At 40.2% G+C, this 26,847-nt stretch overlaps 1 protein-coding gene across 15 annotated transcripts; it reads right to left on the reverse strand.

The window, feature by feature from the left end:
• abi3bpb (ABI family, member 3 (NESH) binding protein b) lies at positions 1-26,847 on the reverse strand. Of its 15 annotated transcripts, none has more exons than XM_079593505.1 (22): positions 26,542-26,845; positions 20,718-20,897; positions 18,488-18,556; positions 18,178-18,310; positions 16,530-16,711; positions 16,385-16,437; positions 15,518-15,554; positions 14,751-14,819; positions 14,484-14,558; positions 12,578-12,778; positions 11,224-11,394; positions 10,607-10,672; positions 7,795-7,863; positions 7,481-7,591; positions 7,227-7,316; positions 6,889-7,098; positions 5,870-5,975; positions 5,194-5,273; positions 3,552-3,581; positions 2,770-2,928; positions 2,555-2,677; positions 1-1,371 (listed from the first exon to the last, which is right to left on the reverse strand). In XM_079593505.1, the coding sequence occupies exons 1-22, from the start codon at positions 26,630-26,632 to the stop codon at positions 1,256-1,258; spliced, it is 2,421 nt and encodes an 806-aa protein (XP_079449631.1). In that variant the 5' UTR covers positions 26,633-26,845; the 3' UTR covers positions 1-1,255. The 15 variants fall into 15 exon arrangements, with proteins under 15 accessions (XP_079449631.1, XP_079449624.1, XP_079449635.1 ...); XM_079593498.1 differs by having other exon boundaries at positions 7,481-7,594; XM_079593509.1 differs by lacking the exon at positions 12,578-12,778.

The raw sequence follows: 26,847 nt of genomic DNA on the forward strand, positions 1-26,847 counted from the left end.
TTAAAAAAGAAACAAAACTTCTGTTTTTTATTATTGTAAAATACATACAGAAGAAAACAAATCCAGAACAACAACAACAAACAACAGTTTCATCTTACAAACATATTCCATGAAAATACGGATAAGCCAGAGAAACTCTGCCAAGGGATTGGCAGGGACATAACTGTACAAAATATGGGACCCAGACAAGCTCTCCTTGAAGTATTAAGATCTTCAAGACTCCTTGAATGTATTCAGTGGGTTAACGCTCAAAAAAAGCGAGAATTATTTTTAAAAACTTGTATCGTGTTTCACAAGCTTGAGGGGAAAGGTTCTTTAATTCTCTCATAGTTTTCCTGAAAAAATACTCTCTCCATATACATATAAATACATTTGTGCTGTGCAAATTGCAAGAGTAAGGTCATCCTTACGATCTAGAACCATCAAATATACCAGGACATACATTGGAAGACAACAGCCATGGTACAAAGCATATGAGTGAATGAGAATTTGCATGTTTTGTGAGTGTAGATGTGTGTGCGCATGTAAAGAAAATGATTATGTTCATCCTAACCCATTGTAAACATAGACGTGTTGTCGTCTTGAGTCCATTCTTTCTATTCTAGTGTGGGTAAGCTGACTTGTTGAGCCAGTACAATGTGTTTGTAAAAGCAACATAGCGAAGAGTCCCAGCTATACATATAATCTGACATAACAGAGACCTAAACTAATACAGCTGCCTCTGGTGGTAGACAAAAGCCCAGGCTGTCTTTAAAGCGCTTAATAAAAGCCTGGCCCTTTCTCACTGGAAGAAAGCCAGTGAAGAAACCACAAACTTTGATAAATAATATTACACAAAATATCAAAATAGTTTCAGGGAGCCAGCTTCCCAATATTTAAACAAGTATTTTTTTTACCTTTCTTTTTTATGTTCATCACTTCAATGTATCCGGTGTTTTTCTCATAATGAACTATATATATATTTTTTTACCTTTGTTCTAGTTACTGTATGATAAATAAAAAGATGAGGCATTGTTTTGCTATTACATGTCACAAATGCCCTCAAAAGTATTCCCTGACTCTTTGATCCTGTACACTATTATACATGGTACGAACTTTTGGTGATGTAGGCTGAGGAGTGACCGAACTCACCATCATTGGTGGAGGGGGGGGGGAACAGTAAAAAAAAAGAAAACTGTCATGTGACATTAGCAGGCACCGACCCCAACCAATGATAGTTGCTCTTCAGGGTTCTGTCTGGACACTTGCTCCGGTCCTACCATTTCCCTGGGATTGGTGTACCGCACTCGTACCATGCAACGTAGGTGACGTGAGAGTTTCCACCCATCTGGCCGAAGTGGACTGGCTCTTGTCTCATTGCTCTGTAGAAACCTGAAAATCATTAAAAAAAGCATGAGCCAAGTAATTGGTTGCATCCAAACTTGCATTCTTCTTTACTATTTAGTAGGCAAAAAAACAGTATGTGACAAATTAAGTATGTCAGAATTCACAGTACTCATAAAAGAGTAATGTGACGGATCATCTGACGGGTTCCCGACTGGAGTGGGTGTGATTGGAGAGGAGGGGCGCTGAAGAGGAGAATTGGCGATGTGTGATGTGGCCTAATCACCCACAATGTTAAATGCGGAGCGCGCCTCTCCTCGGGAGACCAGTCTCTTCCCTGTACATGCACACTGGTGTCCTCGTGGGTCTAGGAAGGGAGCGTGGATGGATTCCCGCGCCGCTGCAGCTGTGACTTGCCGGACCCGTGGTCCGAACGGAGAACACGCGTGACGCCCCTGATGGGCTCGGATGCCGGGCCGCTATTGCCCTCCGTTGTCGGGGCCTATAGAAGAGGACTAGCCGCAATGCAGAAGCCGCCGCCCCCTCGCGCCTCAGACTCAAGGAGAGAGAGAATCGCCGAATTGAGTGTGATCGCCGGACACATCTCTTCACTACCCTTCCTTCACGATTCCCTGGCACAACGAGGACACCAGATCCCTTTTTATTTTAACACTTTATTTCCCCCTTTTTGGACATTTTATGCTTATTTAATTTAATAAATGCCTCTCCGAGGCTTGACACCACTCCCATTGTGTCTGCCGTTTGCTCCTCCCGCCACAGTAGACAAAAAGTATCCAGATGACCAACTTCTACCAGCGAAATTCTGAAGTGCATGTAATGCACACTTTACTATCCCATGAGGCCACGGGAGAAGTTTATGATTGGAAGTGAAGCGACGCAACTAACGCTAGTAGGTCACTTGATAAGGGTAACATGGCAAATGGCGTGAAGTGATTTTAGCTATGTTAAATAGACATAGCGAAGAGATTTTAGCTCTTCGCTACGGTATGTTGCGAATGAATAATTCTGATTCAGTTAGCCATAGTTAACTTAGGGCGTTTTCACACCTGAAAGTCCGCACCAAGGTCTGAACCAAAGTTCATGTTTTGATACATTTTATACATTCGGTAAGTCTTGGTTTGGTTTCACACTGCACTTATGCGAGCACACTAAAGAACTTCACATGACGTGCTTGCGTCCTGTCGTCAGTGGTTTCTTGCAGTTCTAATACCTGGCCTGGTTGGTAGCTGGTCTGCAGGAATCTGAGTTCCCGTTCTGCCATCCAGGAATGAGTCCACAAACTGGCAGTGGTCTTCACCGTGACCCGTCTGGTCTCCAATATTGTAGAATTTACCTAAAGGAACAGGGAAGAAAAGAGCTGCTAATTTATAATATATTCCCGCATAAAATGAACCAAATGTATGGATCAGTTTTCAGAAGACTGACCGTTGAGGGAGTCGCTCAGGTATATCTTGTACCGAAGGGAGTTGCAGAGTTGGATGCCAACAAATTTGCGGTACCATGTCCTCTTCACATACTGCTTCCCGTTGCACTCGGAGTAGGAGTCGGTTTTAAAGGGGAACTGAGTCCAAATGGCATCTTTACCTGAAAAGCATGCCGAGAAACCCCAAGTTGTTATTTTACGAACTGACAAGGCCAGATATTATGTTCTGGCACAGATCGAGCAAAACAATGTTTCTTTCAGTGGTCTTTTGAAAAGATTACTGGAGTACAGACCCCATTTTTGTTTATACACGTGTTAGAAAAGGCTTGTTGGACACTAAGAGCCGAGGGGCTGCTCCATTAGTCTGTGTTTCCATTGGCTCCTGTCATAACCTTGTCTTACTATTGGCTGACTTCGCTCTCTATATCCATTGTTCATTACACTCAATTTCGTGTGGAATAGACAATACACAGGAAGAAATCGAGCAAGATGAATATCAATATTGGCCCATTCTTGCAACTCACTGAGTGCAAGAAGGCAACCAAGGCCCTTATTTGAGAACAGGGATGGAAGAGGATGGTGTTATCCATTTGCCACTCTTGAGTAAATGTTTTATCTGGCTGAGATCTTGGTATGGAAGAAGTGAACTCATAGGAAGTCTTCACAGCTCCTTTACTCGCTCATTTTCTTTCCTCTACTAGGACTGCTCATTACATTATCCATTTATTCAACAGATAGGAATTTGTCACCTGAGAGAAATAGGGTGCAAAGCAGAAACACGTACCTGAGACGTTCTCGCTCACTCGCGGATCCGCTGCAAGAGAAAACAAGGCTCAAATGAGGAGAAATCAGAAATTATGGTTTTGTTTTACAGCCACCTGGTCATAGAGACGATCAAAATGATCTGTAGCCCGCAGGAAAGTTACAGACACAAATCGGCCAACTCTGCATTGGCTATCCTTGGGTGGGCAGAGTGCCTTGAGCAAAAAAACTAAAGTATAATAAATTCCAACAAGCAGAAAATACTGTGCTTTTCCAGCGGATTTTGAATCTCCCTTATGAAGAGAGATCAGCTGGCATGAACTAACCTGCTGGATCTGCCAAAGCTATAGGGGAGAGACTGTGCCTCAGGGGCTTTGGCGGTAAAATCTCATCATTCAGTTTTCCTCTATTTCTTTCCCGTCATCGCACATATGGACTCTCTTTCCTTCCTAGTTGCCTTTGCTCTGCTTTCCATTCTGTTGCTAGACTTTCTTTATGCAGGCCAGACGAGGTTTAAAACTAAAGCCTCCTCCCATAAAACATGTGGATGATATGGGTCTTTATTTGTTCCTTATTTATGATATGTTGTTAGTGAGCTTGTAAGACAGGGAAAGGTTGGCTGTGTGACAACACTCCAGGGGTGCATCAGCAGGCAGTGATGGGGCCAAACATTACGACAGTGCGGGGACATGCTGGAGTCATTATGTTAACGACAAGCAACTCATTACATATACTGTATCTCTAAGAGATAAAGGAGAGGTCACAAATATTGGCTGACTTGCACAAGCCATGGAAAAGCAATTTACAGCGCTTCTCTAGGGATATTTGCATTGTATGCCTAATGTATGACTTTAAAAACATATATTTTAATACTGGGATTTGGTTAGAATACGACGACTCATGGTTAAACTATTACCGAAATAAACAAACATTCAGATAGCTCTAGGACATCTATTTCACATTAAATTATGCATACTGTATAACAAGATAAGATCAAAATTATCTTGGAAATAAATGTTATAAGGGTCTGTAAGTGTGTCCACAATAAAAAAAAAGGAAACATCTTTAAAACACGTGCAAATTGTTTTTTACTTTTTGTATTTGTGGTTTTATATGGTTTTAAAACAACGTTTATACCATTTATAAGAACGTTTAAATGTAATTACCCCACAAAATGTAATGTAACCATCATCAAGTAAAAAAAAAAAAAGTTCTTACACCTTGAATAATGTAAAAGGAAATGTTCACATTTTAAGTTTTTTAATCTACTTTTTTCATATAAAATGGAGGAATGTCCCTAGTCAATCTCAAGGATCGGTATCGGGGCCGATTGGGACATTTTTTTTTATTTGATCGACTGAAAGTCTGGCATTCGGATCGGTGGCAAAAAAATTAATAAAATAAAACTTGATTATATATATATATATATATGTGTGTGTGTGTGTGTGTATGTATGTTTTTTATATATATATGCATTTAAAAAATATATATATATTATGAATGATCAATTCAGAAAAGTCATTAAGTTTTTCAACCGGAACTAAGCTTGCCTTGTCCTAAAAGGGTCAAATGAAATAAAATTTGGGGTCAAAAGTTTCTCAAATAAGCAGTGAGTATATTTAGGTAAAATGTTTCTAATTAAGAATTAAGAGAAAACGCATTACCAGACTCTGTGTTGAAAGACACTGGTTCGCTGGGTGGCCCTTCACCAAGCTCATTCTTGGGCTTCACCTTGAATTCATAACTGTAAGGTAAGAAAAACAGAGGTGATGGGACATTATGTTTCTGCTTTGATCCTCATAAAACCATTAAGTATATTCATTTCAGATCTAATGTTATGCTTCTGACAGTGTTCTGACAGTGCTTCTGGGTCTGCTTAATCCAAAATTATTAAAATGGACCAGAATCCTGGTGGGTTGTTGTCAAATTCCGAGTAAAATGAGGTTCTTATTTCCCGTCTTCTGAGCCCTGACACTTGATATATTTATTCTGCAGAGACTGAGGACTCAAATCCTGTGCCCCCCTTTTAATGGATCCTCCATGTGTGATGTAGAGACATAACCAAGGCCCACGTGCCTCGAGAAGCAGTCCATAGGAAGCCCTGGTTTATATTGTGTCACCAGATCTTGAGCCTATATTCAGCCTCATTAAAAAGCTAGTAAGCGTGACGGCTCCCCTACAGCCAGACCACAGCGCACACATTCAACACCTTGTCCAGACCTCAGGATGCGTGCAAGTCTTAACACCCCTGGTATTTGACACCCACATCAACTAAAATACATCTATCAAATCCAGCAGAGTGCCTTAAATAGAGGTTGGCGTTCTGCATTGAGACTGTACCTGCTCTCTGGTTTGAGGTTCTCCACAGCCGTATGAGTCTGGTTGGTGGTCAGAATAGAAACCTGTTCACCATCAGGACCTTTAGTTGTTGAGATAACCTCATATTCTGTGAAAAGTCAAATGACAAGGAAATGGGTAAGGGACTGACTGGTCACAGTTAGGTTACACCGAATTTGAGAGTTAGTTTCTGACAGTTTAAAGTTGACAGTGTTCGACCGATCAGAGTTGAGGGTTAGTGTTTTACCAATCAAAGCCAAAGTTTAGTGTTTGACCCATTAATGTCAAGGGTTAGTGTTTTATAGATCAAAGTTGAGGGTTAGTGTTTGATTGACCAAATTTGAGGTTTAGTGTTTGACTGATCTAAGTTGAGGGTTAGTGTTTGACTGATCTAAGTCGAGGGTTAGTGTTTGACTGATCAAAGTCGAAGGTTAGTGTTTGACTGACCAAATTCGAGTGTTAGTGTTTGACTGATCTAAGTCGAGGGTTAGTGTTTGACTGATCTAAGTCGAGGGTTAGTGTTTGACTGACCAAATGCGAGGGTTAGTGTTTGACTGATCTCAGTCGAGGGTTAGTGTTTGACTGATCTAAGTCGAGGGTTAGTGTTTGACTGATCTAAGTCGAGGGTTAGTGTTTGACTGATCTAAGTCGAGGGTTAGTGTTTGACTGATCTAAGTCGAGGGTTAGTGTTTGACTGATCTAAGTCGAGAGTTAGTGTTTGACTGATCTAAGTCGAGGGTTAGTGTTTGACTGATCTAAGTCGAGGGTTAGTGTTTGACTGATCTAAGTCAAGGGTTAGTGTTTTACTGATGAAAGTCGAGGGTTAGTGTTTGACTGATCAAAATCAAGGGTTAGTGTTTGAGTCATACCCTAACTTTTGACTGTGATCCATCAAAGACAAGGTCAAATTCCATTCCAAACACTACAATATATTACACATTCCATTCCTCAGATACAAATGAGTATAACCCAATAGACATTAGACTATGGGTTTCCTTTGATAATCTATCCCTCTGTCCTACCTGTTGTTTCATTATCGGTTTTCTCCCAGTCGAGAATAATGAAGGAGGGGCATCCTTCCACGGTTACAACGGTGAGGTTGGATGGGGCTGTTCTTGGAGGGTTGGTGACATTTTGTTCCCCACCCTCCTCCTCGGGGAAGTAACTCAGAGAGGTGGTGATGGAGCAGGGCTCATCTGGCTTCTTATCGGTCTTATAGACCACATGTGGAGCTGGACAACAACACATTTGTGTTTAAATTCAGACAATTATCTTCTTTGCTTTGACTCTGAAACTCAGATTAGCATCATTCAGAGTTCTTGGCATGCACAGCTACAGTGATTTAAGAAAGTATTATTACCAATATAGCGTTCTTTGCCCAAGGCATCAACTTTAGAAGCAGGAACAGAGCTGAATAAGGAAGAGTTCTCCCAGGTCTCAAATCGGGGTGCTAGGACACCAAAAATATGAACACTGTCAATCATTTCAAATCAATGGTTAACAGATTGTTACCACCAGGGTATTTTTATACACCACGTGAAAATTTATTTAAAAAAGGTCTAACCTTCCCCAGAATATTGAAGAATATAATAAAAAAATCCCCTGAAGACAAACCTGTCACTGCAGGAGCAGATGTTGTCTTTGCTTTAGTCGGTTTTTCTGTAACAGGTGTTAGATTGAGTTTCAAGATAGAATCTTTGTCCGGATTCGGTTCTGTCATCTTGTCTGCTGTGTACATTAATGAGTGAGTGAATACATTAAATGTTTTAAACATAACATCTTTCTAAGTTGCTCTGTGTTAACTGGGAGAAAAGCCTGTAAAACATTTTCAATTCACATAAATGTAGTCTAAGGGTAAATTGTTATGACAAAATAATTGTTCGCTCCCTTTTGGATGTACTTTTAAGTTCAATTCACTTTTTACCCACCTAATACTCCATGCTTGCCCACAAGATTAGTCTTTTTTGGTGGAATAGGAAGGCGTACAGCTGGAGAACCTGCAATGATGGAAGTTAAAGTGATGAAGTGAAGTCAGGCCAGAATCAATTTTCCTCTCCCTTTTCCAGTAATAAACAAACAAACAAGGATGCGGTAAGTCAAAAATGGCACCAAAAACACAGCAGTAAGAGGTCAGAAGTAGCCCTTCCATCTATTTGCCACACAACCCACTTATTATCTACCTTTTACCTCTTGGTTATATTTTTAGGATATATTTTTGGTATTATTTTCTACTGCTATGTGGATGACACTCAGCTCTATTTGTCCTCCTAGCCTAATTATACTCTTTGTTCTTCTTCCCTCTTGAACTGTTTAGATGAGATCTAATCCCCATTCTCCTGCAGTTTTCTCAAGCTAAATACTGGTAAAACTGAGATTAATAGTTTGGGTGTCATCCTTGATAATAGCTTGTCTGTTGAAAGACACGTTAATAATGTCACTCGGTCCGCATATTTCCACTATGGAAATGCATAACTATTAGTATTTTCCTGGTCATTTAAGATTTTAAGATTTAAGATTCATGAAAAACAGTGGAACACATCACTACCAGCCTCAACTTGGTTTAGCTACTTTTTCAGCAAAGCAAAAGGCAATACGAGTGTAATGCAAAATTTCCCTTTCTTTAAATTTTTTAAAGAGTTTGACACCTCTTCGATTTTAGGTAAATAAATTTTTATTTACCTAACCCCCCGCTTACAACTTTTAAAGATTTATATTTAGCGTTTGTATTATGATAGGACAGTTGCAGACATGAAGCAAAGTGGGAGAGAGAGAGGGGAAAAGGATCAGGAAAGATCCACGAGCCGGGACTCGAACTTGGGTCGCCCGAAGCGCAACAGCGCTATATGTCGGCGCACTGCCCACAAGGCTATCGCCGTTGACAGCATTCCGCTTTTAAGACATTGGCATCTTAATAAAAAGGAAAGAGAAATAAATCCAATAAGCCAATTTGAAAATGGAAAGGACAAGAAATCTCCTAATATAAAAACAGTGATTTTCAAATCCTTGATCTATGGAAACTAGAGTATCTCATACTCTAAATAATCAAACTGACTATGATTGTTTACTTTTGAGAACCTGCAATTTGGATGCTTTGCTAAATGGGAGCAGCAAATTGCTCAAACTCAAAGTTAATTGGAAATGAGAGAAAATTGCTTGTTTTCTTTCTCATTGCATGGATGAAGTCTAACCATTGGCACTTCATCCACCTTTCAAGCCTTCAGTTCTCAGTGCCATCTTGGAGTACAGCCAAAAGCAAACAGACTAGAGCATGTGGACCCTTCCAAGGAAAACTGATTCGATTTACATCCAAGGCACCAGTTGTGAAACCCTCAGTTCATCACAGGGCAATCAAACAGAGCTCAGCTCACTAAACTCTGCGGTACGAGTTAAAAATGGCAATGCTGGGTGGTGAAAAAGCCAAGCTTTGCTAAAAAATAAAACTAAAGACCAACAGATGTCATACTTTTATAGAGGGAAAGCAATTTCCAGAGATGTAGCTGCGGTTTTCGGTGGTGATGCCTAATGTTTTGGGTGATCTAAAACTCTTGTGGTATCATGACAGTGGTTAAAAAATTTCAGGCAGTCACTGTCAAGCACATCTGCCATAAGACCCCTCTTTAATGAGAGCCACCACTGATCTCCACAGATCTCTGGCTTTTGGTCAGAAGATAGAGAATCCATGCCAACAAACTGTGCTCATTTAAATGATCCGTTTTGTTGTATTCCACTGTCTTTGCACAAGCTATAGGATGTGAAATCACTTTGCAGACCTGGGATTGTTTTGTTTGTCATCAAATTATCAAATAATAGGGAAGAGTATGAGCAAATATCCAAACATTTAGTGTAGTCGTACATACTTTTGGGAATTTAAATATCGCAGTGGTGGAGTCATACTGTATAGTCTTGGAAAGTATGCCATATTGCAGAAGTCTGCTGCGTCTTCCAAAACCAAGTCTAGTCAGAACCGATACGCCGTGTGAATTGAGTTCACCGCATATTTTGTGTCTGTTATTGTGCTGTTACCTGATTTGTATGAAGTCAACTAGTTCACTTCATAGCGCTAAAGCAACTCTTAGTAAGTTCCCCTTGAATTTTGCCATTTGTGTTGAAAATAACAGTAATGTGAATAGGTTGTGGATAAATACTATTTATTTATTTTTGCTACACATATAAACAATATGGCATATTGAAAAAGACCTCATAGCACATGGAAGCTCGTGACTACAATAAAGCATGCAAGTAGTCATGCACACAATGAACTTTAACCAGAAGCAGCTACAGTCCTCTGCAGAAGGGAGTTTCAAACATTATTGCTGAAATGCACAAATAAAAGAGCCACAGAATGTTACGAGACAGTTTAGGACATTGCGGTGGGTTTCTGTGTCCTCCAGAAGACATGTTTTTCTCTTGAAAATAAATGTCCTACAGCACCATGATGGTTTAGAAATGAAAGAAACCAATCTGGGAAAAAAATCTTTGACAATCACACCACAAAGCTCGCGGCAGCATGGGATCTGCAGAAGCTTGCAAAACGACAACAGACGTTGAAGACAACAGGCAGATTTGCAACAGATCAGCAAGTGGGTTGACTGGTGAATGAGTGGATGGATGAATGGACAGACACGAGTTTACAGGAGATTATGGATGGGAAGGACACCAACATGGGCATATGGGCACAAACAATATTTATGCAGGTTAATGATGGCTAACACACAAACAGGACGAGTTGGCTCTGTTTACCCATTCTTGGTCTGGACCACATGACTGGTTTGGGGAGAGAAAGTCCCTTATGGTGCTCACCGTTAACTGTTGGAGGGGAAAAGAGTGGATGTTATGGAAAAAAGGAAGAATAAGGTAGCATCATGTTGTTTTTGCTGAGATGCACTGCAGCTGAAGAAAACTGGGGTTTACATAGAGAGTTATAGGCGGCCGCTCAACTGCCTGAGGGGGAGAGAGGCCTTTCAAGATCAGATTAGTGCAAATGCTGGCGGTCTGCGTGCCCATCGGGCTAAATCACACATACTTTGCTGACAGTAAAACTGTCAGGTGTGACAGAGTATGATGGCTGGTTTGCACACACACACACCACATGTTTCAAAGGAAAAAATTGGGCTCTTGAAGAGAAAATGCCCCAAGAGAACTGCAACCAAATGGCATTGTGCTGACAGGGGAGAATGCAGAGCAAAAGAAAAGAAAAGAAAATCATTTTCTTAAGTAATAACTCTTTTTTGTAGTTGTTTCTTAAGTTAGGTAAAAATAAATAAAAATAATACAAAAGAAAAGCAGAAGAGAAAACACAAAATAGAGTCAAGAAAGAAAAAGACTAGCGTAAGAGGGGTAAGAGTAATGTCTTTTACCCCCATATCTTCTGGAGGAATCGCCGGGCCTGGGGGAAGAATGTCTCATGCCATTAGAGAGAGAGAAAGGGTTTCTGCTCAGTGACGTCTGGTTCCTGGTGGTCACTGTTTGGACTGAATCGATGGGTTTGGATGGAAGAGAAGAGATGGAGTCTCTCCGGATGCTCTTACCTAGATAAAAAAACAACAGCAGATTTTTGTTATGCCTTGTCGGCTTTAGGAAGTGAAGTGCATGCTGGGGCAGATACTGTACAATTAAGGGCTGCTATGTGTTAAAAAAAAAAAAAATTCTAACTGTGGGCTGATGAGAGATGTCAAAATTAGCTAGTTGTCTTTCAACGTACCATCAAGGGGATTTAAGATTTCTTTAAGTGTTGATTCTGATCTTCAAAGGCTAAATTAAACTCTATAGTACATTCTTTCACCAAAAGGAAAATGACATGAACTCTGTTCCAAAACAAGTGATCTGCCTTGCTAGCCTAGCATCCTAACTTAAATTACCTTCTGTGTTGAAACAGTTTCCATCGGTAGCAACTTTGCACATCATACAAATAACGTTTCCCACGCAAGAGACCCGACATACAATTGATTTCAATAGTTTAATGCTATCATGTTGCTAAGCTAACAGTGCAACATATATATATAATATATATATAATTATATTTAAGTTTTGAATTGATACTTTCAGCACTAAAACTGGATGATGTGTGAATTTAACAATAATAATGTCATTGTTCTGACTACAGTAAGGCTAAATCTGATGTGTTGGTGGTTGCATTAAAGTGCAGCAGTGCATTCCTGTGAAGACAAAACATGGTGTAGGGGAGGGTACAGGAAAGCTGTGACTTCAGACAATAACACAGACATGATATACACCAATGGGACAGTTGTGATAGCTTGCCTGACAGAGCAAATAAATGAGAGGATTATATGAACTGATGTAACCGGTTCTTGCTGTTTTTACTGGCCGTCTCGCTCACACTGACTAGAGACAGCTCTTCCTGTAATCCATTGAGCCGGAGTGTGAAATAATGTCTGTTTGTGGCTGAAGTTACCGAATGACTGCGTTTGATTGAAACGTGGTTTGAACATCCATTAATTTCCTGCGTATCACTTTTCTCCAAAACCGCCCGAAAAAAAGAGGAGAACGAATTGAATAAAGCTTTGAAGTCTGATATTCTGGTGTTTAGACTAAGTTTGCAGTGGTAGAACGTGTAGCCAAAGGTTGAACGGCAAACGGCAAAATACCCAAGTATCTGTGTGGTAAATTGTGAATCCCTAACGCAAAATGTTATTTTCTCATTACCTGTCAACCGTCAACTTGAAAAAAATAAGAAGGAAACATAGGAATTACCAGAGGAACTATGTGGCATCTGAGTGGCACTAGGTGCCCTGGTTTGAGGGTGTCCGTGTAGGGGTGTCCGGGTACTGCTGGGTAAGGAATTGGGGGTAGGGGTGACTGAAGGACGGGAGGGTTTAGTGGGTAGGTGTTGGGGAAGGACAGGAGGGATCTCCACCAGCTGAGAGGAGTCATTTCTAACATGGCTGTTTGAATCTGTTTAAGAGAAAGGAGCAGATGAGCCCTCCATACTGGAAAAGCCAAGTCATTCCAGCTCAAGATGGTCCAGTTGGTCAACCAGTCGAAGATGGATCATGATTAACCATCATTCTAGCAGCTTAATCCACAGTAACCTACGAGGCTCCACAAGGTGGTAGGACGACTGATAATCCATCTAGACCAGCCTGTACCAGCTGTTTGGACCACCTTGAACTGTTTTTACCTGGATTTTCCAGTAGGACTGACTGTTGAGACCATGATTAGAGGATGATTACAGGTTGGACTTTAGATTAATGTTGTTAAGAATGTTTGGAAGTTGTTTGCATTGCATCAATATTAAGCTTGTTTGTGAGAGTTTGTCAGTTCCATCCCATCGAGTTGTGATGGAACGGATGCTTAAAGTGCCTGTTATCGACTTGAGCACTTGACTTGACAGTTTTGTCAAGGGAGTTGAGAATGAACTTGTTGACTTTGGTCTCATAATCAGTTTGGCTCCAAGTGGAAAAACACAGAGCAATGTAATGTTATCTTATCCAGAGTTCAGAGACAGAGGAAGACAGGAAAGGAGGTTGGACTCCCAGATTTCTGCCTTTCCCTGCTAGAACTAATTCTTTCTGGGACTGATTCTTTCTCTGCATGCAGTGACTTCATGCAGACTGAACGAAGGCCAGCCGATCAAGATGCAAAAAACTCTGAAAATGAATGAAAGGGTTGATGAATCAGATAAAGAGATGGAAGATGAAAAAACAAGATTAGGTTCAGAAAAAGAGAATGAAGAGTGAACCTATGAAAAAAGCTGATAGTCAAAACAAATATGATACCAGTCTTTGTACATATTGTAATAGTGTACTGATTAAATTTGGCACATGAGTGCTGACTTACAGGCTGGACTTTATTGACTACTCAAATGACTACTATGACCTTACTCTGCCAATAGCAAAGGGATGATTATATGATGATACCATGGTACACAATTGTGGTTACCATGTTCAATACATGTAATTAAAAATGTAACATATAAATTACCTATCATATGTATTTAGTGGAATCATATTTTATTGTGCCATCATTTGATGTTAAATTTACCACTATATATACAATTATTTTATGTATTTATCACTTGTTGGGTTCCGTTTGGAAACATTCAGTATTGACATTATGGGAAATATTCAGTGACACAGAGGAACAAAGAAAAAGAATGGCAGAAATAAGGACGTACGAGTGCCATTTATGGCCACAGTAATAAAACAGATGGAGGACTGAGGAAATCAAACATTTTAACAGTTATGATGTGATTGACAGGTGATGAAATGATAAGGGGACTGAATGGGTAGAGATGAGCGTGACAGAAAGAGAGCTGATTGGTGGACACAGAATTTGACTGGTGCTGATGGGTGGAGCGTGAGCAGGCCTACAGAGACCGCGCCAATGCGTGACCATGCGTGACCACAGAGGGGTTTTCGCTGCACAGCACCCTTCTGGAAAACTTACACTCACACTTCCTCCTCACTGTGGAGGCGACCGGTCAGGAATCCTCATCACGGCAGGATCAGGGACTTTCTAACTCAGCGTTCTTACAAGGCATGCCAGCATGCAGCCAATCATAACAGCGGATGTCTTTAATCCCCGCCCACACCCAGCAAAGCGATTACCAACTGACTGCTCATAAGCAAAACTTCAAAACAAAATGTCTCTCGGTTACCCAATGGAAGCTGAGGCAATTTTGGCTCATTGGCTCTTGGAGCAGCCACAGTTCCTTGCTGACCCATTGGTGGAGCTGTGGGAAATAATGCAATGTTTCGTAAATGGAAAAAAAAAAATAAGAGAGAAAAAGTGAGCAGGCATCCCCAAAAAGGCTCTTGAGAGGGAGAGAGTATTAAATGTCTTTACTGTGAGCATGACTTCGATTGACTGCAATAAAACCCTGTATGAAAGAAGAGTGCAAACAGAAAGAGTGAGGGAAAATTACCAAAAGATGTCTTGGGACCTCCATTAACGCCTGTGTTTTTGTGCGATCCTGGCTGGCTTACAGGGATACCTAGAAATAAGATTGTGAAGGAGGAAACCAACACAAACACTTTCAAACAGATAGGGGAAAAAAAGAACAGTACTGAATGTAGTTTGACCCTTTTTACACATGGACTGAAACAATCTGTCATGATTTACTCTTACTTACTTGCAAGTAATCATCCAGCATACATTGACCAGGATTTGTCAAGCTATAAAAAGGGCTATCAAGATTTAAAATGACAAAAAGCACCTTTAAAAACACCCAAAAGTTCAGCTTAATAATTAGAGACAATTATAAGTTACAAGTAAGCCTTTTCGTAGATTGCTTCCGACAAGCCCAGCATGGCAACTCTGCCTCAACCAATGGTGTGAGTTTGGGGCGGAGCTATCTGTTTGTTAGGCTAATGGCAGACTGTTGCCATCAGAACCACAGAAATCACACAGTTCAAGTTTGTTCCCCACACAAAGCCAGCTGAATACTAAAAGTGCCCCCAAACTACTTTTCTTGATATTTGATAAAGGTGCTTTGTTTTTAAAGTCCGACAGCCCATCATTATATGCTTTTAATGTATGTAAAAGAACAGTGTGCATTCTTCTGTGATCCACGGAAGAAAGTAAGTCATACGGGTTTGAAATGACATAAGGGTGAGTAAATGATGACAGAATTCTATTATTTTCTTTACTACAAAAGGGGCAATTCTTAAAAGTAGTAGTTGATGGTCTTACCATATTGAGATGGGAACAGACTGCTGTGAGGTCCAGCCTGTAAAAAGAGGGTTACACACATTTTTTTCTACCCTCTTTAAAAATGAAGTGTAGAGTGAAAGAACACAGAACAGCGTTCTGTCTTCGTATCATGTAAAAGAACTCTGCAATCAGGGTCTCTCCACCGTGTCTAAAGTGTTCCTGAAATGCCCCTGACAGGCATGTATTATTTCTTGCCTCCGCTGAGAAGATTGAGTACCTTGCACACATACAACAACTGGATTCTTGACTTAAGAGATTGAGAATATGTGAGAAAGAGTTTGCTCGCAGGCACAGTTCATTATGTCCATGACAGTTCATAAATAGACCAGAAAGCACAACAAACTAAGAAAGGCAATCTTGCCAAAGCATGGTGGGAGACCAGCTAACCATCTTAAGCAAGCTTAGACCCGCAAACCAGGCTTGTTTAAACTGTTTTTTTTTTCCAGCAGGGATGGAAGAGAAAAGGTAAAACAGTAAGACAATAGAGTGCTAGCATTATACTACTTGCTTATTTTAAAATATTTGCATTTTCCGAGGTTGTACCAGGGCGTTATAATGTGGTTATGATGATGTTTGGGTGGTTATCAGGGCATTGCTAATGGCTTCACCCGTTGGTTACTACTTAAATCAAAAGTTTCCACCCCTAAAATCTCTTTGATATTCTGGTTGGATTTTTTTTTGTGACCGTTGTGTTGTTGTTTTTGCACCAATGCAAAATGAATTAAATAATGGAGACATCCCACAAACTCTTAAAGTTGTGCACGGCATGTGGTTTTGCCTGTTAAAGTCATTAGGTTGACAGTCCTTTACACTATATAAAAGTTGTTATGAAACAACACTACATACCGGAGTCTTGACAGGGGATTTGTTCGGCTTGTAGGTTTTCTGGAAGTTTTTGTCTGAAAACAAAACAGTGGCAATGCAAGTTAGACTTGATCATCTTTCAGATTCTCAGACAAAACCTTGAATTGATGTGTAGGGTATCTGTTACCTCCCATGTTGGTGTTGTGGATCACTGGCTTGCTCCACAGTCCACTACGGTCGTCTTTGTTGGATCGGACGCCAAATTCATAGGGTGTGTTGGGCTTGAGGTTGTCGATTACGGTATCAGAGGTGGGGCAGGTTTGGTAGATCCACTTCCTGTTTCTTTCTCTATAGCGGATGGTGTAATGCCTGGTTCAAAGACACATTGGTTATCTAAAAGTCTCAAGAGACATTTGTACACCGTTTTGGTTACCGGTAGTCATAATCAATCATCAAATTATGTAGTATGGCTGTCAATAGATTAGTAGGGCTGTCAACAGATTATTTGTAATAGATACAATGTCGGACATTTATCGTGAAATTAAGCATACACCATTTATCATGTTCAACACGTTGATTTTGTCTCCATTTGCCAGCAAAGAAACCATCATATTCAAGGGTGATTTTCACAAAACTGTAGTTCATCTGGCCACATAGCAGTGGGATGTTTGGGCATTCCCTTCTGTCTGTATTTCACACAGCGCAATGCATGAGGGCTCGCGGTTCTCAGAAAAAATCACATAATATGACAGAGTTTTAAAGCGAAACACACTGGAATGAATAATTCCTTGAAAATGCAACGCGAGTCTATTCTCTCTGCCATCTCTGATGTAATCCGCCTGGTTTTCTTTATCAGCGCTGTTTTGGCCTGATTGTTTGAATGATTCACTTGCTCGATCGTTGGACTGAAAACGTTCCCAGAGTTTAGCAGTTTAAAGGTGATCTGATCGCAAACAGAGAAGTGAAATCAGATTAAAGGGTTTGAATAGAAATTTCCGCCAACCATGTGTTTGCGCCATTGTAGACGCAGTGGACAAGATCTAAGATCGTCTTACTACTGTACGTGACGTAAATTACTTTAATGATGCAATTTCACGTGCTTCAGTCATTTATTTGCGGTAAATTATTTGAACGCGTTAAAGATTTTAAATTAATTGCATGAGTTAACGTATTAATATTGACGACCCTAATACTTAGTAAACTGGTTTTCTGTCACCATAGCAGTTGTCAGACATTAAACAAAGGAGCTGATGTTAGGTTTATAAAGAGCACTGGTACACGTCTTTAGCTCCAAACTGTTTTGGTCCAGGTCAACATTTCCAATGGCCTTTCCAAAAGTCTCCCCTTAACAGAGGGGGAAAAAAAGCGCACATATTTCTCTATATGAAAACCAGAGCGATTTAGGGAGGCTGAGAGCATGTCAGTGCGTCCCAACAGTGCCTGTATCCTCAAAAAGCATTTAAACATGTAGACACACTCTACACCTGCAGTGGCAGGGATCCATATCCCACACATTTTTTTCCCTCTGCATAGAAAAACATCACACTCATTGAATGGCTCTCTCGGTTGCTACATAAATCCAGTATCCTGTCATGCAATGAGAGAATTGCATAAAAAACCCGCACTGCACTGCAACGCTTCTGAGGATAGGATCCCTAAATACTTGAGACAGGGTGCCATGATATTTCATTATCTTTTTTCCCCCATGTTTTTCAGGTTAAATGGCCCCTAAATATGAAGTGGAGTAAATTAAGTCTTCCTCAGGGATTTAGGACACTCATATGGAACATGTTGGTGGAGGAAAAAGTAAAATCCAGATGTTGTGTGTAACTCACCCGTCCTCCAAGCAGTCGTTCATGATGTTCCCCTCGTAGGGTGTCTTTAAGTAGGTTCCCCAGGATAGTAGCACAGATGTCGGCGTGACAGAATCGATCACCAGGTGAAGAGGTTTGTCCAGGTTCACTTTACCTGTTACAAACCGGTAATTTAGCAGTGGAATATGTTTTCTAGCTGATGCTAAGTGAAGGTTTTCAAACATTCCCACTGGTTCAATAGTATATCTGTTGCATATTTTTCACTAAACATATCCTGTCATGGACTGTTTCGGTTTTTCAATTGCCAATACTTTTGTAAAATGCATGCTACCTGTGCAATGCTTCTTCACATCATTGGTTGGGATGGGCTGAACAGCCACCAGATACTTGGGCTCAGCATCTGTGAAAGCAAGCATCTCAAGTTATTTAGGAGTTCAAAGAAAACCATGAAAAGGACAATTTCATGGTGAAATGCAAGTTCCTTTCATGAACTTCCGGACAACATAAACGAAATAAGCAAGAAAAGAAATGTATAGGAGTCAACAAAAGGAGGACCCCTGTGTGTCAAGGTTAAGTCTCATAAAATTTTATAAATTTACCTTTTTATGACATGACAAGGTTGTAAAAGAAAATAAATACATTTTACTTTAAAAAAATATGTATTTGAAAACTTTTTTTGAAAGTAATGTTTCATATATTTACACATTTAAAAAGTATGAAAATGGTTCTGTTTGTTACACCAGATGACCACACAACTCATTAAATTTAATATTGTGTTTAAAATGGTATCATATTTAGTTCTAAGAACGTAGAATGTAGATAAAGTTACAATGTATCTTGTACACTGTTATTTGTCACTGACACGCAGTTCCAAAATATTCTGGTGGACGTTTATTTAGTAAAATGTCTTGAGTTTATTAATGTGAAGCTTTTCACACAGTTTATAGCCCTGTGATGACAACGGTTTGCTAAACATCCGTGTTTCCAATGTAACCGAATAAAACAGCACATTTGCCAAAATTTGATTTGTTGGGGTGATAAGTTTGTTATTTATGCCTTTCTAACAGTTATGAATAAGTACACAGGAAAACATATTTAGACAAAAAAAAGCCCATTAGTGTGATACAAAATGTGCCAGTTCCAAAGTCCACAACAATCTGGACATTTATGAGTGCATGTGCATGTGGCATGTCAGGTTGGGAAGACGCCAATAACTGCTTTCGCCTTTCGGCCATCTGTTGTGCACGTGTATCATATTGAAATCTCAGCACACACTGTAAATTCAAGAGCAATGATCCCTCCGTCTGTGGCCAATATTGAATAATGATGTGACTGTGTGTTCCTATGCTGAATTGCATAGGTAAAGAAGCCAAAAACTCAGAGGCCCTTCCTTTTGGAACAAACAAATCTTTGTTTGCAAGCTTCTGGATAAGGGTATAAGCATTTTGCTTCAGCTTGCGTCAGTGCTTTTCATTGTGGAGAACTTCAAAGGCTTTGACTTGGAGGTTGACTCTTGAGATCTTGTCCACTACAATCTTAAATCACGTGTGGTTTGTCATCAACACTAGTGGCCAGAATTGGATTTTCAAGGACATTCAAATTCTGGCCGACACTGATGAGCTGATAATTATTTTCATGTTAGGGCCGATAACTATGGAAGCTTATATGGAATAACTATGGACTTATATCACAATTCTGACTTTTTTACTCAAAATTGCGAGATAATAAACTCACAATTACGAGTTATAAAGTCCGAATTGTGGGATATAATCTCACAATTAAGAGAAATAATTCAGAATTGTGAGATTTGATAGCAATTCTGACTTTTTCTCTCACAATTTTGACTTTCTTCTTGCAATTTAAAGTTTATATCCTGCAATTCTGACTTCTTATCTCAGAATTGTGAGATGTAAACTCGCAATTGCGAGTTATAAAGTCCAATTCTGAGGAAAAAAATATTATTAGGGCTTGGGCCCTATATCAAAGATGCAATATCAAAAAACTGTCCGATAACCGATATGTTATCAGTAAATCTACAAGCTACTGAACTCTACCTGCAGAAGCAAAATGAAGCATCTGGCATGGACCATTTAGTAAAAACTTACATTACAGTAGCTTTAGGGTCCCTCTGACCTGGCCCTAACCTACACAAAATTAACTAGCTCCTGGGAGAATGATGATGAATGGACGACAGGAAGTTATTTTACAGACAAAAAAAATGTTGTGGTTAGTCTTACTGGGAGTAATATGTGACCTTTTTACCTTGTCAAACGTGATCTGTGGCTTTTTGTGTGTTGACAAATGCTGTGGTCACCAAAGCTTTAACAAATAGCATTCATTTGGGGTTTAATTACAGTTTATGCTTTCAAATAATGGAAGAGTTGGCGCAAACATAGGTGTGCAAATCAAGACGGTGGTTTTGTTGGGTTAAGGAATCAACCATTTGTGGTTACTCCTCCGGTCCCATGCTAACCCACAAAACAACATTAGTGATTGTTTTGTGGGCTTCCTTCAGCCTCTTGAGCGAAATAACAGCTGAGTGTGGTTATACTCTCACTCACCAATCTCGGTCTCATAGGGTTCCCCGTTTTCTGGAAGTTGGATGAACTGTTTGGAGAACATGCTGGAACCATAGCCTAAGATGTAGCCCTCGAGTTTGATGTCAGGGTTGGGACGAACAAACTTCAAAACGATGGTATCCCCAGTGGCGTTGATCCGAACCTTCATATTCTGTCTTCTTACTGTGCGGAGGAAAAAGTAATGTTTGTAATACTTTTAATTGGCTTAAGAAACAGTGCTGCAACTCTTCAAACACTCTGTGTTTCTTTGTTTGACATTCAATGGCAGTAAAAAGGAATTGCACAAAAATAGTGACTTTCAGAACACTGCAATGAATAAATGATTAATTACTTAAAGAGTAAAGAGTAAGACATTATGTTTCCCATGTGTTGGATGGGGTTTGTGAATTTATGGGGTTTACTGATTTATGTGGCCAAAGGGGTGGAGTGCACTTTTGAGGAGTGCAAACGTGTGTGCCATGAAAATATTCGTCGAGGTAAATCAAGGACAATTGCTTTCACAGTTGAGCTCCTCATCGCTTCACTCGAAGCACAGTAGCATATGGACCTCCAATATTCCGCCCCAGTTACGCAGCATTATATTTACCAGAATTATGAGGCTTTGTATAGTTTCAGAATGTGACACTGACACACATTTAAAGTGATTTGATCATTATCTTTTTATACCTGCGCCAAGCAATTCATTATAAATTCCCTCCTTTTATACCAGCGTCGTCTTTCACTGCCATTTCATTGGATAATTTGCAGCATGGAAAATGTTTCGAGTCAGCTTCAGGCCCACTCTAAATCCAATAAGCCACCAGGCTGGGTTGAGATTTTTCCGCTTCCACCTTTTTCCCATCAATCAAAACTGTTTAACGATTACGCTGAGTTAAAGAGGCCACGAAACGTCCTCCTTAAACTGATTTAAGCTGGTTGGTCTCGGCCTTTGGAAAGTGATGTGTGTATTTAACTTTATAAGTAATTGCAAGCTTGGCAGGTCAAGCTCATCGCCCCAATCTGTCAGTCACAATGAAGCACCAAACTTAACTGGAGATCTCATTAATCAGGCTCATTAAAGGGACAGTTCACCCAAAAATGTAAAATTCTGTCATTATTTACTCACCCTCATGTCACTCCAAAATCATTTGATGTCTGTAGAGTAAAATATTAAAAAGTTGTGAAAAATCTTCACAGTGACATTTCATAGTGACCACCAAAAAATAACCATAGAAGAGGTTAATAGTGAACAGCATTACACCAAGTTTCCTTTAATCATATGACAGCTCTGTGTGAGAAAGTTGAGTCATTATTCACGGATTATCTTCCTCTTTAGTAAGCTGTTAAGAACTGCTGTAATTAGATCATTGATTCAATGAGTTGAAAGCAAAAACTGGATCAGTGAAAGAATATTTACTTTGAGCCTGTTGTTTTGAATGATCTAGTCTATCCATTCACGAATGAATAATTCAGTCCGGCTTGTGAAATGGATAAACAGTACATTGGAAAGAACAGACTAAATGTAAAAATATGAATTCATTGTTCCTGTTCTTGAGTTCAACTCATTGATTCAGTTTCAATCGTTCTAGAGTTAACTGCTCACCAGAGAGGAATATTTTCAGTAAATAATGACTTAAATTTGGGGTTTCCTCACATAAAGCTATTGTATGAATTCAGAAGACTTGGAATATAGTACATGAATCTAATCTGATGGACCACTTTATGATACTTTTTTTTTGTTTCATTTTTGGATGTATCACTATGAACTGATTTTGTTTGGAAATAAGCTGCATGAAGATTTGTTTTTATTGCAAGGAGACACCTTTCAGATCCCACAAGCAGAAAGGTGAAACATCAACATGATTCAGTAACTTGTCTTCTTAATCTTTAGAAATCAGTTAAACAAACAGAAGAGAGGAAGTGTGTGTGGTCAGGGAAGCTGCTGAATTTGTACAAGGGAAAAATACACACTTCTGAATCACTGGGATCATTGTAAAATAAACTCCTCAGTGGAGAGAACTTTAAGATGAACTCTACTTTAGGTGTTCTTTACATTACAAAAATGTATTGCTTTGATAAACTATAATTAAAAGGCAGGCACAGTCTTGTTTCATTATCAGATGTCTTTTTTCAGTTGCTAAATCGTGTCAATGTACTGTAGCTTTAGACTGGGGCCAAGGCTCTGAGTCACGGTCAGGCTGGACACATGCGGTTGAGTGGTGTTGTTGGTTTATCTGTTCACACCAGCTTGTCACCACAGAGGTTTTAAAAGCCGTAGCTGAGGGACCTTTTCCGCTCCCAAAATGTAATAGCTTTACATCTGACAAGAATCGTAAAATGTCGCTTTGCAGTTACAAGAGTTTTACCATACCAGTGGAGAAGGGCTGGACAATGGTTTAACCTCTACGGTCAAGGAAAAACACAAATCCCATTTTTCAGGGGAACCATGCTGGTCAAATCATGAAGCATTTTGAAAACCTCAGAATCTGAAACACATTCTTATTACAAAATGAACAAGCCAAAGAAAAAAACTATTCCCATTCCTAATGGATTTAATTACTGGACTAATAATACGTTTTTAGCCAAGTCATGTTGTGCACTTCACTTTGCGAAGTAAACAAAAGTATCATTGAGTAATTGGTATTTTTGCACCAAAGTTCAATTGATAATTTGGTTTCCAGTCACTTGGTTTGATTCTTTCATATGTTTTTGAATACAAAGATTTGATGTTGTACCTTAAAAAGCCAGAAACGCAGAGGGTGGGCGAATAGCACAGATTTGGATGGGAAGCAAAGGGGGAAGGTATATCTCATTTGACACCACTGACAAGCGTAATCATGCATGCTCTTTCCTGGCTCTGATGTTGAATGATTTCCAGGTTCAGACTGATCAGCCAAAGACCAGCCCCAAGCTGTGTTCTGTCAGATACGGTTCGTTTTTAGCTTTATGCATGAATACGGTCCAGTTTTTATTGGACGTCTGGCACTTGTTCCACTTAAAACATAATTTACAAACACACTGATTTCTAGAAGGGTCAGTTTGATTCACAGCATTCATCCTGGACTGAAGCCATGCTACACAAGGCACTTGCCAAGTCTGCATTCAAAATCAGTCCAATTTATCAAATCAATCTCAAACGATTTCAGTGGTTTTTCCCCCTTCATGTTCAAGGCTTTAAATAAGCAAATTCAAGAAAACTAAAACTGATCCTTGGCTTTACAATGGACGACCACCAAAGGGTTAGTTCACCGCAAACTAAAATAAAATTCTGTCACTATTTACTCACCCTCATGTCCTCCAAATCTGTATGACTTTCTTTCTTTTTTGTCTATACAATGAACGTCAGTTGGGTCCAAAGTTGTTTTGTCATTGTATAGACAAAAACTGTTGAAACATTCAGACGAAAAAGTCATGCAACGGAACGACATGAGAGTAAGCAAATTCATTTTTGGGTGAACTATTTCTTTAAGTCAGCACTTTTCATGGAAAATTCAGAAACCTGGTCCGTCTGCAGAACTCCAGGGTCTTTTGCACCCCATTAAAGGACAAACATGACCCAAATATCCAAGGAGATGATTTAAAAATGGCACTAAACTTCAGAAGAAGCAAATCACCTGAGGGCGCGGAGGGAACGTAAATCTAATGTTTTCCCATACATCAGCAAATCATTCGTCTTTCAGGCACATTTACAACAGTCCTGATCTCTGCACTCAACAGCTGTTCCCATCTCCCCTTCATCCCCCAAATCCTTTCATCCACTCTGTCTTGTTCTGACTTTTCGGAGGTATTCACCTAGACACATTTCGATATTAACAAGCAGTATTAGTAGCATACAGAATACCCTTGATTGCTATCACCACTCCTAAACACGTGCTCATTTCAAAATTCAATGTTTGTTTCCCCAATAACATTGGGCTGCAGTTCCCAGGGTGCATTGTGAACCTCTATGGCTTGCTTTTACAGTACAGCTGCCTGCACATGTGTTGTTAAGCTGTCTTTGCCCCACGGCAACTCGAAGTACAGTAACAAGTAGAAGCTATGTCTAAGTCGAGCGAACATGCAGACAGCTCAGACTGCTGTTTCCTTTTAAGGCGTCAATTATCAATTCATCATTCATGCTGAAAAAACTAAAACCAGACTAAGATGGTTTGCTGGTTTTAACTGGTTTTAGATGGTTAAGATGGCAAGTTTGGTCCTAGAGAGCCGCTGTCCTGCAGAGTTTAGCTCCAACCCTAATCAAACACACCTGAACAAGATAATCAATGTCTTCGGATTACTAAGGCTATAGGGAGGTGAAGTGTTTTTTTCAGGGTTTGAGCCAAAATCTGTCGGACAGCGGCTCTCTAGGACCGAACATGCCTACCCCTGGTCTAGCTGTTCTCCCAGTCTGGCCAAGCTTGTCCAACCTGGTCTAGCTGGTCTCCCAGTTTGGCCAAGCTTGTCCTACTTGGTTTACTGTAGCTGGTCTCCTACAGTAGTTTGGCCAAGCTTGTCCAACCTGGTCCAGTCTGGCCAATATTGTCCTACTTGGTTTAGCTGGTCTCCCGACTTGACCAAGCTGGTGTACAGCTGTTTCACAGAAGTGGTCTCCAAGCAAACCGAGCTGAAAAGTGCCCAAAACCACTGTTAAACCAGCAAACCACACCAGAGCAATCAGATAAGCGTGTTTCTTTTCTGCAAGAATGAGATATTTTCAATATGTCTTCACTCTTGTTAAACTCATCCCCACCCGGTAATTTAAACTGTCTTTTTGTCCAGTCAACATCCATAAGGAAACGAAGTTGGCCAACGAAGTATAAACACAGAACGCTGCTGGGCTGATTGACTAGCTGTGATGAATGACGCTCAGTACAAGAGAAAGGGCATTGAGCCAGCGCAGACATTCTTCCCCTCCGGAGATGGAGGTGGTTTTTAATAGCTGATGAACGAGCTCTGATAGTGAACCGAGAGCTTGTATTACTAATGCCATAGCTAATCTGAGCACACATGGATGCTGGGGGCATGAGATCTTGCACAGAAACACGCCACATATGCACGTACAACTCTAGCACTAAGAAGGATGGTGTTTGAAGATATTTAGACACATACACAAATGCACTTTGAACAGGATGCCAATGTGCAATGTATTCATTCTGCATTCACACATGCACTAGACTAGATGGAATATATACGTACACACATACATACACAATATAAACTGTGATTTTGGCCAGCTGCATGCACCATGAGGAAACCATTATCACTCTATTGTTTAAAATTTGAGTCTATCAAAATCAAATGTCGTTTCGCAACCAGCAAAGACAGAAAATCTAAGTGCCTGGCTGGTTTCTCAAGTTGGACTCTGGACAATGGCAGACAGAATACACGTGTCTAATTTTCCAGCACCTTTCAGGCTCCAGTTATCCTTTTTTTCTCTCTCTTGCTTTTGCAGAGTTTGGCTTCGCCCCATCTATAATCATGCGAGATTGACTGCTGCATATAATTCCCATAAAACACACTCAGTTCTGCTCATGCATGCCCAAATGCACCTGCAAGTGCAAGATTTATTGCATGTTCTTAAAAATGTATGAAAATTCAAATAGATGACCAGTCCAAGGCACCTTGTAATGCAAATAATGCAACAGGTTAATGATAATGAAATTTTTTCCAATAGTTAAAGCTCAACACCTGCAACTCCAATAAACAAATCTGTAACTATTACTATCCTAATTATACAAGAACTACTGCAGAAATGCATGGCATTCTCTAACACAAACAGGTGCATCAGAAAAATTAAACACGAGTGCCCCTGTTCTGCGAGCATGCGGCACCGTGGTGCTGAACTTGCCTCTGACTCTTTGCGCGGAGCTGCATGCGAGGAGGAGAATTCCTGCAAGCGTCAGAAGGAAGCCCAAGTGAAGGACAGTGCTGCCTGCCATGGTGCTCTGCTCCAGTCGAGAAGGGATGCTGCCTGATTTCTCTAAGTCAGTTGCTGCTGGTTCTTCTGCTTGAGTTGGTGTCAGGTCAAGACTTCTTGTGCTCACTGTGTGCCTCTGCTGAGTGATAGACAGTGCGAGGAGTCCTCTATGATGTATAGTGACCAGAGAGGGAGGAGATTGCTGATGTGTGCCTCAATCACACCCACCTCGTGTGT

The sequence above is a fragment of the Phoxinus phoxinus genome (assembly GCF_949152265.1).
Source record: "Phoxinus phoxinus genome assembly, chromosome: 20".
NCBI classification, from domain to species: domain Eukaryota; kingdom Metazoa; phylum Chordata; class Actinopteri; order Cypriniformes; family Leuciscidae; genus Phoxinus; species Phoxinus phoxinus.

Coding starts and splice junctions, on each gene's coding strand:
- abi3bpb (XM_079593498.1), bottom strand. CDS start 26,632: ATGGCAGGCAGCACTGTCCTTCACTTGGGCTTCCTTCTGACGCTTGCA. Junction 14,820..15,517: donor TCTGTTCCCATCTCAATATG/GTAAGACCATCA, acceptor TCTTATTTCTAG/GTATCCCTGTAAGCCAGCCA. Junction 2,678..2,769: donor CCTGAGCGACTCCCTCAACG/GTCAGTCTTCTG, acceptor CTGTTCCTTTAG/GTAAATTCTACAATATTGGA.